Below are 16267 nucleotides of genomic sequence, written 5' to 3' on the forward strand. Positions count from 1 at the left end.
TGGGTATGCTTGTAATAAATAAAGATAATATTCTAATGATGTACACAATACCCAGTACTGTATATGGGTATGGTTGTGATGAATAAAGGTAATATTCTAATGATGTACACAATACCCAGTACTGTATATTGCGTATGCTTGTAATAAATAAATATAATATTCTAATGATGTACACAATATCCAGTTACATGTATGTATATGGGTATGCTTGTAATAAATAAAGATAATATTCTAATAATGTACACAATATCCAGTAATGTATATGGGTATGCTTGTAATAAATAAAGATAATATTCTGATGAAGTACACAATACCCAGTACTGTATATGGGTATGCTTGTAATAAATAAAGATAACATTCCTATGATGTACACACTACCCAGTACTGTATATGGGTATGCTTGTAATAAATAAAGATAATATTCTAATGATGTACACAATACCCAGTACTGTATATGGGAATGCTTGTCATAAATAAAGATAATATTATAATGATGTACACAATATCCAGTAATGTATATGGGAATGCTTGTAATAAATAAATATAATATTCTAATAATGTACACAATATCCAGTAATGTACTCATTACTCTCTAATGTGAAAAGCCGTTCATGTCAAAAACGATAAAAATTCAAAGCGTTAAACACGTTTTACTGTTACTTCAAAACTAGTTTAATTCAAAATTCTTCTAACGCGCGTTCAACTTTATCAGATTAACAAATTCGAGGAGATCGACAATGTTGTTTGACTGAACGTATGACTACAATATGTAAAATTTCGGCGTTTGGTTTGTTTTTGCTCTGCAGATTTTATTATCATCATTATTTTATTTCAAACAGTTTAATAACGGAATATAACCTAGGAATCTACACACTGACAGAATATCAACAAATCAAACAGTTTAATGACTGAATATAATCTAGGAATCTACACATTGACAGAATATCAACAAATCAAACAGTTTAATGACGGAATATAACCTAGGAATCTACACATTGACAGAATATCAACAAATCAAACAGTTTAATGACGGAATATAACCTAGGAATCTACACATTGACAGAATATCAACAAATCAAACAGTTTAATGACGGAATATAATCTAGGAATCTACACATTGACAGAATATCAACAAATCAAACAGTTTATTGACGGAATATAACCTAGGAATCTACACATTGACATAATATCAACAAATCAAACAGTTTAATGAAGGAATATAACCTAGGAATCTACACATTGACAGAATATCAACAAATCAAACAGTTTAATGACGGAATATTACCTAGGAATCTACACATTGACAGAATATCAACAAATCAAACAGTTTAATGAAGGAATATAACCTAGGAATCTACACACTGACAGAATATCAACAAATCAAACAGTTTAATGACGGAATATAACCTAGGAATCTACACATTGACAGAATATCAACAAATCAAACAGTTTAATGACTGAATATAACCTAGGAATCTACACATTGACAGAATATCAACAAATCAAAAAGTTTAATGACGGAATATAACCTAGGGATCTACACATTGACAGAATATCAACAAATCAAACAGTTTAATGACGGAATATAACCTAGGAATCTACACACTGACAGAATATCAACAAATCAAAAAGTTTAATGACTGAATATAACCTAGGAATCTACACATTGACAGAATATCAACAAATCAAACAGTTTAATGACGGGATATAACCTAGGAATCTACACATTGACAGAATATCAACAAATCAAGCAGTTTAATGACGGAATATAACCTAGTAATCTACCCACTGACAGAATATCAACAAATCAAACAGTTTAATGACGGAATATAACCTAGGACTCTACACATTGACAGAATATCAACAAATCAAACAGTTTAATGACGGAATATAACCTAGGAATCTACACATTGACAGAATATCAACAAATCAAACAGTTTAATGACGGAATATAACCTAGGAATCTACACACTGACAGAATATCAACAAATCAAACAGTTTAATGACTGAATATAACCTAGGAATCTACACATTGACAGAATATCAACAAATCAAACAGTTTAATGACTGAATATAACCTAGGAATCTACACACTGTCAGAATATCAACAAATCAAACAGTTTAATGACTGAATATAACCTAGGAATCTACACATTGACAGAATATCAACAAATCAAACAGTTTAATGACGGGATATAACCTAGGAATCTACACACTGACAGAATATCAACAAATAAAACAGTTTAATGACGGAATATAACCTAGGAATCTACACATTGACAGAATATCAACAAATCAAACAGTTTAATGACGGAATATAACCTAGGAATCTACACACTGACAGAATATCAACAAATCAAACAGTTTAATGACTGAATATAACCTAGGAATCTACACATTGACAGAATATCAACAAATCAAACAGTTTAATGACTGAATATAACCTAGGAATCTACACACTGACAGAATATCAACAAATCAAACAGTTTAATGACTGAATATAACCTAGGAATCTACACATTGACAGAATATCAACAAATCAAACAGTTTAATGACGGGATATAACCTAGGAATCTACACACTGACAGAATATCAACAAATAAAACAGTTTAATGACGGAATATAACCTAGGAATCTACACATTGACAGAATATCAACAAATCAAGCAGTTTAATGACGGAATGTAACCTAGCAATCTACACACTGACAGAATATCAACAAATCAAACAGTTTAATGACGGAATATAACCTAGGAATCTACACATTGACAGAATATCAACAAATCAAAAAGTTTAATGACGGAATATAACCTAGGAATCTACACATTGACAGAATATCAACAAATCAAGCAGTTTAATGACGGAATATAACCTAGGAATCTACACATTGACAGAATATCAACAAATCAAGCAGTTTAATGACGGAATATAACCCAGGAATCTACACATTGACAGAATATCAACAAATCAAAGAGAACATTGATATTACTGGAAATTGAATTAAGTAAAGACCGTATTAACATTCAATTTTGTGCAATGAACCACAACGTTTGCTTGTTTCAATGTGCCTCCTTCTGTTGCTTATTTGTGTATTCAGATCTATAAGATATACATTGTCGCACATTGCTGAAACTGGTACTTTCTGATGACGTCACATTATCAACAGACCTAAAGTAGCAAAGTGGTAGTAAAGTGGAAAAAACATTGATGACGATACATTGCGATAAGTAATAAAGTCACAGTTCACGTCTAAATGCCGATTTGTCATATCAGAACCAAATGTAATCACATGAGATATGTATTGATCGCCATACATTTTAAATTCATCCATCAAACACTATTGAATTCGCACCGCCGTGAAATTGTCTGGTTTAAGTCCAGACTATAATGGCAATGCTTGGCTGATCTTGTCTGCGTCTTTACATAGTATAGAATATATATTCACTTTCTTAGTTGCATATAGACCTATGTACGACATGTGCATATACTGATATAGGCATTGTTTTGTTATTTCATGTTTAGGCCACTAAATTACATACATATGCATTTATAACAGTTCTAGACTATTGTATAATACATGTACTCGGTACTGAATAATACCCAGTACTGTATAATACCCAGTACTGTATAATACCCAGTATTGTATAATACTCAGTACTGTATAATACCCAGTACTGTATAATACCCAGTATTGTATAATACTCAGTACTGTATAATACTCAGTACTGTATAATACCCAGTACTGTATAATACTCAATATTGTATAATACTCAGTACTGTATAATACCCAGTACTGTATAATACTCAATACTGTATAATACCCAGTACTGTATAATACCCAGTACTGTATAATACTCAATACTGTATAATACTCAATACTGTATAATACCCAGTACTGTATACTCAATACTGTATAATATCCAGTACTGTATACTCAATACTGTATAATACCCAGTACTGTATACTCAATACTGTATAATACCCAGTGCTGTATAATACTCAATACTGTATAATACTCAGTACTGTATACTCAATACTGTATAATACTCAATACTGTATAATACCCAGTACTGTATAATACCCAGTACTGTATAATACCCAGTACTGTATACTCAATACTGTATAATATCCAGTACTGTATACTCAATACTGTATAATACCCAGTACTGTATAATACTCAGTACTGTATAATACTCAATACTGTATAATACTCAATACTGTATAATACCCAGTATTGTATAATACCCTGTACTGTATAATACTCAATACTGTATAATACCCAGTACTGTATAATACTCAATACTGTATAATAGTCAATACTGTATAATACTCAATACTGTATAATACCCAGTACTGTATAATACTCAATATTGTATAATACCCAGTACTGTATACTCAATACTGTATAATACCCAGTACTGTATAATACTCAACACTGTATAATACTCAATACTGTATAATACCCAGTATTGTATAATACCCAATACTGTATAATACCCTGTACTGTATAATACTCAATACTGTATAATACCCAGTACTGTATAATACTCAATACTGTATAATACCCAGTACTGTATAATACTCAATACTGTATAATACCCAGTACTGTATAATACCCAGTAGTGAATAGTACTCAGTACTGTATAATACTCATTACTGTATAATACTCAATACTGTATAATACCCAGTATTGTATAATACCCAGTACTGTATAATACTCAATACTGTATAATACTCAATACTGTATAATACCCAATACTGTATAATACCCTGTACTGTATAATACTCAATACTGTATAATACCCAGTACTGTATAATACTCAATACTGTATAATAGTCAATACTGTATAATACTCAATACTGTATAATACCCAGTGCTGTATAATACTCAATACTGTATAATACTCAATACTGTATAATACTCAATACTGTATAATACTCAATACTGTATAATACTCAATATTGTATGATACCCAGTACTGTACTGCTCAGTACTGTATAATACTCAGTACTGAATAATGTTCAGTACTGTATAATGTTCAGTACTGTATAATACTCAGTAATGTATAATACTCAGTACGGTACAATGCTCAGTACTGAATAATACTTAGTACTGTATAATGCTCAGTACTGAATAATTCTTAGTTCTGTACAAATCAGAACCGTGATGTGGATTTTGTCTTAATGTATCACAATTTTGAACGAGATGATTGATTGATTGGTACTGGAGTTAGTGTTACCCCTGATGTTTGGCGTGCTTTGACCATATGGTAGGTTGTCTGTAGTACTGTATGGACCGCCTGAGACTTTCCTCGTGTGAATACAATGGTGTGTACTTCAACATTTTAGTAGCTTTTGAATATACAGAATTCATTCTCATGTTGATAAATCTCACAGAAGATGGTGTAAAGTTTGAGTTGATCTCGAATATAGGGGAGACAATCCAAGCTATCCAAATAAAAAGCACCGCAGCCAAATAGGTTAACCAATATGGCAATGTAAAGGGCAACAACTTGAAACCACAACTTTTTAAAAATGGATCGAAAAATTGAAATATATTCGTCATAGGAGTGTCATCACACATGAAGAACGTTTCCCCGCCAAGGTCTGAGTTCTCCCTCACGGCCTTGACCGCACATACAAACCCCCACGCCACGTTGCCAACGTATGCCGCCTGTGTGGTTCCATGGGCAAACGGAATAATAGTTCCACCAAGCTGGTTAGCGAATTGCAGAATGTGTGGTACCACGTTGAAGTCGAGTTCCCCGTACATGGTCACAGGTCTGAGTGACAAGGTCTGCATTCTACCACCTACAAAAGATACACAGCCATTAGGGATTATTCGTCATGTCTAACTTTCTGAGACTGCCAGCAAAAAAAAAAAGTTTAGTGTATACATTGTACTTAATTAACTTTATCAGCACGCATACTGCTATAACGAATATTCATCCCTATAACGAAGTCGTGTTTGACATCCCTTCTTCCTGTTTATTACTATGTAGAGTGTAACTTAATTTACCAGTTCAGTTTGAATCGCAAAATGAAATGGGATGATAAAACATTAACCATCGGGTAGGCTGGCACCGTTCTGGCTCTCTACGACCTGTTCAGCTAAGTGTTTGGTAACGCCATACGGTCCGAATAGGAATTTCTTCGGTATACCAAGCGTCTCGTCGGAGTCGATGAGATCCTCGTAACCCATGACAACGCTTTGTGAACTGCAGTACACAAAGCCACGGACGTTTTGCCTGATGCAGACTTGAAGAAGTTTTTCTGTGCCTATAAACAGACTGCGACATATCAAACCCAATCATACTAGTAAATTCTGTAAGTTATCTATGGAGCACTGCACACGCACACGTAGAATGTAGTGTATATTGTTTAAACATCACAATTCCAGTACATTTTGTATGGTGGTAGTATTTTTATTTTATCTTAGCTGGTTTTTGGCAATACTATGGCTCTTAAGCGTTTTCCCAGTATGTTTGAATTCCCTGTTCTAGTACTTCCGAAAATTTGCAGAATTGAGAATTGTGTAACACGGGGATTTGACAAAGAGTTGTAGAATCTGTGGTAGCGGTATGAAATTATCAATCAAACTGGCTTTTAACATATGATAATCACCAAGACGTTTGTCGTATGTGGCCTACAGCAAATTGGCCTTTGAAATATAATAACTAACAAGATGTGTGTCGTTTGTGGCCTACAGCAAATTGACCTTTGAAATATAATAACCAACAAGATGTTTGTCGTTTGTGGCTCACCTGTAACATTGACCTTGTACAAGTTGGCCTCGTTCGGAAACATCCGTGCATCCACCACACTGGCTACATGAATCACACAGTCCACCCCATTTGTGGCGCTCTCTATGACCTCTTCATCTAGGACGTCCCCGACAAATGCTTCCACGGGCTTTCGTCCTCTGTAATCTTAAAGTAAGAAAGGGGTATGCAAACAATCATACATGTATATATGTCAGGTATCAAAACAAACCCGCTCCTGTCATCTCTTCCGGTTGACAGTTAGTCTAATGAGACAGAGGTTCAACGTTCAAACCCTAGTATAGTTTAGGGAAATTTTACTAATACACCTAGCTTGCTCTCACCAGCATCGCTATTACTGTAACACCTATAAGGTTTACATGTGTTTACATAAATAAAAGTTCAACCCAGGTTTTAAAATTCCAAAATTATTTTATTCCATTCCAGGTGATGACTTTATGGACACATAGGTTAAATCCCACCAATAATGTTAGTTGTCTTATTTTCATATTAGTGTACAACAGATAATGCGAAAAGTTCGAAGGTCGTTTAAAAGTCAGTAAGTTTTTGGTTTAAATGTAGGAATATGAGTAGTGCCCGAACGGGGATGTCGGTGGGCCGCCCTCTCTAGAAAGCTATTGAGACACTACTAGTGCCAAAGTTAGTTGGGTGTTGATTTTTTAGAGATCATGACATATTAACCACGTCTATGACACGTCCACCTAGTACACATTACTAACACTCAAAGCTAGCTTGCCTATCGGCATGCAATACGACGTTATTAAATAGCTTTCAATTAGTATCAATTATTAAACACACATCACTTCCATAACCTAAACAATAGATCGTGTCACTCCCAAGGCCACCGTCCACACAATTACATGGACAATGGTCATGTGTATAAGGTAAGTGTATACAGCAATATTAACCATATGTTGTCAAAAATTGCAGGTTTGTGATTCTCAAAAATACATACTTATAATTATACAATAAAGAAATATGATTCTGCAAAAATAACACTATCAAGCCTATCGGGTTACATTACATCACGCCTAGTCCCAGATTCAGTATCATTCCTTGACTTCAAGAATTTCCTCAACTGTGTTTGTCCATAGGTAAATATTGTAGAATGATTCGATACTCAAGGACTTGTTCCAATTATCACGATTCCTGTGATAAATGTCGACCACTGGTGGAAAAATTAAAATATAAATTAGAAAAAAAAACAACAACATGCACAGGAATTTTCGAGAGAAGCAAGATGATGAAAGTTTTTGGTCAACATCACAATTTCAATCGGAAATGTTCTACGTCTTCGTGCAATATTGAGACCGAGGTTTTATGCCTGGTGGTTCCATTGCCACCACCCTAGTTCTCATTTTGAGAATTTGTCTTAAACCGGAGTTGACCTAGTTTTGCATGGCGGGTGTTGCCGTGACCTAGATTTGTATGGCGGGTGTCGCGTTACCTAGATTTGTATGGCGGGTGTCGCGTGACCTAGATTTGTATGGCGGGTGTCGCGTGACCTAGATTTGTATGACGGGTGTGGCAGAAGACGCTTTCCCATCCGAATATTTGGTCCTTGATATCTTTGTGCATACTTTGCCACCGCTCTATCGATTTTGAGTTAGTTAGAATTACGGTTGCGTTAGCATACGTCGGTATTCTCTATTGTTTTTGAAAATAAAGAGGACAGATAATGTATCCTGCCTTTATATACTGTATGTAGCATTCGGTCATATCGTGGTATTAATTAAATGTATAGTCCTACATCATGGTTGCCAACTTATGCATGTGTACACGCGGTCGATGATGCAATATCTTTTACTAAGGTTTCCCCTTAAACACTTCAATTGCCTTTTTTAGGGAAATTCTTTAATCAAGGACAATAGAATGGGGGCTTATCATGGAATTCAGGTTCTTTCCTGGAGAGAGGGGCATTCACCCATGGTAACATAGCTGCTGCTTCCTATCAGTTCAATATTGAGAATTTCATCAAAACTGCATCAAAAAGGTCACGGTATCTTTATGATCTTTCCATCCAAATAAAATCAACTTTATCCTATCTAAATCATATCCAATTGGCTGGTGGACGGCGTCAACAAAAATTCCGTCTTCCTGCCAAAAGGTGGTGAACGTCATTCTCTAAAAAAAACTCATGGAGAGGACAGAAAAAAAAGGGGGGGTTGGGGGGGTGGGGGGGGGGGGGTGTTGCTTAGGTTGACACTTTCACGTATAGATAATTCATTTCCTGGTGCGGTTTTCTTGAAAACCATTGATAGTTGACAATTTTCAAAATGATGGAATGTCTAAATTCAGGAAAGGGGATAGAAGATTTACATATGAGAGAGAAAAAAAACACTTTTTCATATGTGGGTATGAAGGATATGTTTTTTCTTGGGATAATAAAATGTGTTAAACCATGGGTCAGTCTTAGTCACTGATCATTTTCAATCGTTAAATATTTTATATGAACAAGTCGTATAGTTGGATACTTAAGGGCCTCCCTTCTCACTCCCCCCTATCTCTATCCGTTTATTCCTGTCCTTTCAGGACCTCCCTTCTCACTCCCCCCTATCTCTATCCGTTAATTCCTGTCCCTTCAAGGCCTCCCTTCTCACTCCCCCTATCTCTATCCGTTAATTCCTGTCCCTTCAGGGCCTCCCTTCTCACTCTCTCCTACCTCTATCCGTTAATTCCTGTCCCTTCAGGGCCTCCCTTCTCACTCTCCCCTACCTCTATCCGTTAATTCCTGTCCCTTCAGGGCCTCCCTTCTCACTCTCCCCTACCTCTATCCGTTAATTCCTGTCCCTTCAGGGCCTCCCTTCTCACTCTCCCCTACCTCTATCCGTTAATTCTTGTCCCTTCAGGGCCTCCCTTCTCACTCTCCCCTACCTCTATCCGTTAATTCCTGTCCCTTCAGGGCCTCCCTTCTCACTCTCCCCTACCTCTATCCGTTAATTCCTGTCCCTTCAGGGCCTCCCTTCTCACCCCACCCTACCTCTATCCGTTAATTCCTGTCCCTTCAGGGCCTCCCTTCTCACTCCCCCCTTCCTCTATCCGTTAATTCCTGTCCCTTCAGGGCCTCTCTTCTCACTCCCCCCTACCTCTATCCGTTAATTCCTGTCCCTTCAGGGCCTCCCTTCTCACTCCCCCCTATCTATATCCGTTTATTCCTGTCCCTTCAGGGCCTCCCTTCTCACTCCCCCTATCTCTATCCGTTAATTCCTGTCCCTTCAGGGCCTCCCTTCTCACTCTCTCCTACCTCTATCCCACTCGCATGAGCTTGGCCCACATATCCTACATGAGGAATAAAAACTTACTCAGCTGGTTGGAAAATCTCCGTAGATCCAGGACTTTGATATGGGTGACAAAGTCTGCCTTTTCCTGGAGGAGTCGCACTATATGTTGTCCAAGACATCCGTTCCCACCAGTTACCAGAACCGTATACTTGGCCATACTACTGCTCAGTCTGGGAATAATGATGTTGTGATAGTCCTTTGGATTTGCCTCTGAATTTCAATTTCCTTTTGAGCTTAAGTTTTACAACTTATCGCTAAACATTACAAACACAAACATATATCCCTACAACATTCCATAATATACTACTCAAACGTATATATGTATATCATATCTGAATTTTAATAAAATTGTCTACAAAACGCACATCTTACATATACTGGTGAGTGTTATATTCTTAATTCAGTTGATATTATCCCACAATATGTATCCTACCCAATCCTATCTTTTTTCTTGGATATAGAGGTCATAATACATGTAGTATGTTGGGGACTGGTTAATGGAATAGAAGATCATGTTTTTTTTTTATTTCTGCTGCTGATTATTACATTGTGTAGACTTCTATTGTTAATAACAATGCAGCAATACAAAACACCCTGTCTGAAACAGCATTAATTATTCTATCAGGTAAGAATTCTTGGTATTGACGATATGGTAATTTCATTCTATCTACTGAAGAACAATAATGTAACGGAAATAAAATGAATTATGTACTTTATAACAATTATACAATTTGTAATCATATTTAATAATTACATGTATCAATATTATTGTTTTTAAGATATCGAAGAAAGGAGAGTACGCTATTCAATTACCTATTCAGTTTTACATCATTTTATTTTTCTATGGATAAACATTTAAAAATGTATTTCGTTAATCATAAGTAAGTCAAATGGCAAAGTAATTCAAGTGAAACAACAACAAAAACCCAACCAAACATTCAGTGTCCTGCTAAGTGGATACTTACATTGATGTTCGCCTCTGTAAACACCCAGGTAGACTACCAAGTCTCGGCCAGAGTAGGCGTTGATATATTCAATTAGTTCATTATGTAAGCCTTACGGCTTATAAGATACAAATCATGATGTTATAATGCATGTTCAACAGTAACGTTGTACAGGAGTTATACATACACATTAATTAAACAGAGTAATGTTGTACAACAGACTGATACATATTAATGTACATACATATTAGTTAAACAGAGTAATGTTATACATATATAATGTACATACATATTAGTTAAACAGAGTAATGTTATACATATATAATGTACATACATATTAGTTAAACAGAGTAATGTTATACTGGAAAGTGATACATATGTACTGTACATACATATTATTTAAACAAAGTACATTAATTGTATATTGCTTTGTACCATCAAAATTGGTCCCTTTGACTATGCAATTATACACGTAACCCAAATTAATCGATGATGCATATGCCTCATTAACTAATTGCGTAACTTAATTACTAAACTAAGAACGCAGATTGTCACAAAAAAAAAAAAATAAAACTGAATTATTTATTTCAGTGATATAGGAAAGATTGAACCTAAACTAAAGACCAAAATACTAAAACAGTTCGTATACCGCCGATGATATTTATTTTTTTTTAAATATTTTGTGAAAAGTCTTACTTCTTAGAACAAATGACATTTTGAATGTCTTTCATATTATGTACATTCAAAATCATTTAGCGTGTAGAAAGCTTTATTACTTACCCTAATCCTGCCCAAAGACCAAAGTTTTACCATTCGTACAAAGTGTTGATTTTTGGCTTTGATATGTGTCACCACAATGGATTATCGAACGATAGAGGGCATAACCGACCACCCTGTTACACTCCAAACCTTAATGTATACACTTGCCTTTTCTAATTCAGAACAACACGTAGCACGCATACAAGTGATGCTGTCATATGGACCCCACGTCTTTAAATGACCATCGCTGTTTATTATAATTAGGACGTTAATTACGATATATTACATGGCCTATAATGACTATACAAATCTTCCAACAATATATCCCATATACTCCAATCTCATTGTTCTTTTTCCATTACTTTTACATTTTGTTTATAATGAAAATAGCTTCAATGTCCATGATTTGAAATATATTATCAAAGCCCTTCTATCCTATTTATAAAATCGCGTTTGACGGATTATTTAAACACCGAAAACAGTGTCGTTATTACAAAGAAAGATAGGGTTGTAGGTGTGGATTGTAAAGTTACCTTTAGGAGAGACGCCAAAACCAAGAAATCTGCTAGAAACAAAAGACTTCCCCAGCACAATTTGTTGCTTGGTGTTTTAAAAGCAAGTGGCGGTAACTTTACTGATGATCAAGAGATTGACATGTGTACAAAGTGTTTCAAGAGTTATCAGAAACAAAAGTCCCACCCAGAAGATAAAATCTTTGGTGTTGATGATGATGATACGTGGCGGATCACCCCATTATCATCCATAGAGGATGGCCAGTCTTCCCTTGCCAAATACACACTATATATGAAGAGTTCAATCAAAACTCGACCATTTTGCCCAAGCGCGCAAAACACCAACTCATCTTCCATCACAAACTGTGGTGTCCTTGGTCCTAACGTATTTTTTCGCATCATATCATTGGGAAAGATTTTAACCGTAACGTTGAAATTCGTACTGATGAAAGAGAAATGTTGACCTCCCAGCTACCTTCCAGATAAAAGAATATCATCAATGATGTTTTGGAGATATCACATATGCTATCAAATCAGGAGTCTTCCTTTACTCTGCGTTTCTCCTCTCTGGGTGATGCAGATTATAAAGCCTTGACAGGTTGGACTAGAACACAGTTTCTAGAAATTCTTTCATTTTGTACACTCCAGACCTAGAGGATGCACTAATGCTGTTCTGGGTAAATATGAAGACGGACATATCATAGAAACAGTGTTCAACTCTTTTTATCGTGTCAGTTTCCAGTATATCGAAAACATTTAATTCTATAGTAAAAGCATTACACATAACTATTATCCATTGTTCCTTGGACGTGAACATCTTATAAGAGAAAACGTTCTGGCGCACAACACAGTGATCTCCGAAGCATGTTTTGGCAAGCGGGCGACCGTCATACTTGACGTTACATATATATCTTTATTCCTAAGTTCTGATCACAAGCTCCAGATGATCTTCTACCGTGGTCAGAAGAAGCGGAACTATTTGAAGTTAATGAGCATAGTCCTGGACACAAAATGGTATCATTATCATGATATAAGAGTTGTGTGAGAGTGTAAGATAATGTATTTTATGCTTTTTTGCCTTTTTTTTATCCTTGTACATGCAATATCAATGTGAAAGGGCCTTGAATAAGTTGTACAACTGTGCACGAAACTTGCTAAGAAAAAAACAATAAATTATGTCTAAATCGAGTTTCGGCCATGACGCACTGTCGCATTATATTGGTACTGTCATGTATTTAGGGGTCATTTAACTGTTAATTCTGTATATAATTTGTTATACATGTTATTAGCCTTGGCTCGTGGACAGAGTTAAAGAGGTATTTGGGCAGCTAAGTAGCCATAGATAATTGTTTTGGTTCGGAAGCTGTAGATTAGAGTGACCGTGTGAAATCTTGTGTGGAGAAGTGTAGTCTGTGACATCACTTGTTAGGGAGGCCGAATGAGCTGACCTGTAGGTCAATCTAAAGTTATCCTTCTCAGCAGCCTCGTTTAGGTACCAGGATTCTGACAAAGGGGAGCACATTTAGAGTAGGGATTTTGGAGAGAACGGTCAGTCAGTAGCCAGCGGTCAGTATTGAGCAGTACGTAGGACTAGTGAGTTGGAGATCAGACAGTAAAGAGGTCTGGAGGTTAGGGTTTTATAGTAGAGAATAGAAGTGAGCAGATTCAAGGAAATCTGAGAGTTGAGAATATATTCCAGAGATTGGATAGTTATAGTAGTCTTAGAGTAGTTTGTGGTAGATAGTGTGAATAATTATGTGTAGTTTTAGTAGTTGGAGTTAACAACTGAGTAGATGTACAGGTAGTAACAGAGAACGATTGGAGACTAGTGTGGAGTGCTTTAAATTGATATTGATTGATGAATTTATATGAGTTATGCTGTTGTAAATAAAGTGTAAATATAATCTTACTTAGCTTTTTGTTCAATTAATTTTGAACTGATGGCAGCGGTAAAGACAAACGGCGAGATATAGAAACGTAATACTGGTACCAGTGGAGGAATTGTTAGAGTTTACAAAACATGTAACAGTACCCCCGCCAAGCAAAGAGCAGTGGTGCGTCATGCGACAAAATGAACGCGCAATCCGGCAAAATTAGGCGAAAGTGTGATTAAAAAAACTGTTGCTGTGTCGCATTTACGAGGTACTTTTGACGCCTCGTCGGGGTGCTTTTGTCGCGTGGCGCATTGATATTGTCGCTCTTCGTATGGTTCTCTGTCGCTCTTCGCAAACAACATTGGAGATTACGGATTGATATCGAAACATGTATTTAGACAAACAATAACTAAAAACTACGTCAGGTGTATACCATATACAAATGTACTGTACATTTGACCGATATGCATTCACCGACATATACCTTCATGCCTACGATAGTCCGTTCTCATAAACATGTAACAGATAGGTAATTGAACTTGATATCACAAGATAACTTTTCTTATAGCATCAGATTTTTTGTCGCATTGTTAGGCATTAAAAGAAGAATGTATATAAATGTCCTACGAACAAATCATTGGGTCGCAGAATTCTAAGTGTAGATAAATTCTGGTCGCATGGCAATAATATGACATCATCTGGACGTCATGTTTACCTTTGTACGTTATTTCAATGTTTTTCACGTTCTCTAATATAAAACGCATCGTAGCTTTCCATCAATCGTTTAGATGATGTTTTATTTTAGGAAGTTCTTCGGGTAAATGCAATCTTAATGACAGATAAACAATCATGCAAATTCCATTATAGTTATCTATCACCCAAATGGCATTCATATTTCCAATGAATACAACATGCCGACTACTCAATATTTTTTTTAGATAATAACGTTTTTATTCCGACATTTTACTTCTATCTTTTAGCATTTGATAAAGACTAGAATCTCTAGCAATAAATATAGACTAGAATCTCTAGCAATAAATATAGACTAAACTCTCTAGCATTTTATATAGACCAGAATCTCTAGCATTTGATATAGAGTAAAATCGCTAGCAATTATTATAGACCAGAATCTCTAGCATTTGATATAGAGTAAAATCGCTAGCAATCAATATAGACTAGAATCTCTAGCATTTGATAAAGACTAGAATATCTAGCATTTGATAAAGACTAGAATATCTAGCATTCAATATAGACCAGAATATCTAGCTTTTGATAAAGACTAAAATCTCTAGCAATAAATATAGACTAAAACCTCTGGCACTTAATATAGACTAAAATCTGTAGCAGTTGATAAAGACTAGAATCTCTAGCATTCAATATAGACTGAAATCTCTAGCATTCAATATAGACTAGAATCTCTAGCATTTGATAAATATACTGAAATCTCTATAAGCATTTGATAAAGACTAAAATCTTTTAACATTTATTATAGATCTCGACTGGAATATCTAGCATTTGATAAAGACTGGAAACTATAGAATTTCACTATATGGAATCTCTAGATAGTATTTGAGCTGCATGATACGCTGACTTTACAAGATTTTCGAGTATTTTTGTTTGTTAGGGGTTTTCCTCACAACGCTTTTATGAAGGCGCGCGGTCGGCGTATTTTTTCTGACCATGCCTAACTAACATGCTCAATATATATATATATATATATATATCTCTCTCTCTCTCTCTCTCTCTCTCTCTCTCTCTCTCTCATAAATAGTTTTGTTTTTAAGTTATACTATTTGACTAATAAATGGCTATACAGTGTTGTCACCCGCCAATCTGTTATTTAAGGAGACAGATTTAAATAAGTATTTTCATACTTTTTTCTGAATCCTTTTATTATTATGTATCATATATATGACATGTAGATATTGAATAAAATGTTGTTTAAACTAATATGTGTGTGCATAGAGTGTATCTGCATTACATGTACTCATTATCAAACTTCCATACATATAATACGCTTTATTATGGGCGACCGCTTTATTTGGTTTTAAAATGGCCTACCCATCCAATATTCACGGCTAGTGGATTTGTCCGGGCGAGGTTTGTCATAACCTGG

At 35.4% G+C, this 16267-nt stretch overlaps 1 protein-coding gene across 2 annotated transcripts; it reads right to left on the reverse strand.

The window, feature by feature from the left end:
- Nucleotides 1-361: 361 nt before the first annotated feature.
- LOC117333060 (3 beta-hydroxysteroid dehydrogenase/Delta 5-->4-isomerase-like) lies at nucleotides 362-11068 on the reverse strand. 2 transcript variants are annotated; one of them, XM_033892184.1, is made up of 5 exons: nucleotides 11028-11068; nucleotides 10084-10232; nucleotides 6764-6928; nucleotides 6066-6278; nucleotides 362-5810 (listed from the first exon to the last, which is right to left on the reverse strand). In XM_033892184.1, the coding sequence occupies exons 2-5, from the start codon at nucleotides 10217-10219 to the stop codon at nucleotides 5236-5238; spliced, it is 1089 nt and encodes a 362-aa protein (XP_033748075.1). In that variant the 5' UTR covers nucleotides 10220-10232; nucleotides 11028-11068; the 3' UTR covers nucleotides 362-5235. The 2 variants fall into 2 exon arrangements, with proteins under 2 accessions (XP_033748075.1, XP_033748074.1); XM_033892183.1 differs by having other exon boundaries at nucleotides 10084-10272; nucleotides 11028-11056.
- Nucleotides 11069-16267: the final 5199 nt, after the last annotated feature.

The sequence above is a fragment of the Pecten maximus genome, chromosome 8 (assembly GCF_902652985.1).
Source record: "Pecten maximus chromosome 8, xPecMax1.1, whole genome shotgun sequence".
NCBI lineage: Eukaryota > Metazoa > Mollusca > Bivalvia > Pectinida > Pectinidae > Pecten > Pecten maximus.

What these genes read in the sequence shown, in the direction of transcription:
- LOC117333060 (XM_033892184.1), bottom strand. Translation starts at nt 10,219, where the DNA reads ATGGCCAAGTATACGGTTCTGGTAACTGGTGGGAACGGATGTCTTGGA. An exon ending in GTACAAGGTCAATGTTACAG is followed by an intron (nt 6,279 to 6,763) that starts GTGAGCCACAAA and finishes GTCTGTTTATAG; the next exon opens with GCACAGAAAAACTTCTTCAA. An exon ending in CGGTGCCAGCCTACCCGATG is followed by an intron (nt 5,811 to 6,065) that starts GTTAATGTTTTA and finishes TATCTTTTGTAG; the next exon opens with GTGGTAGAATGCAGACCTTG.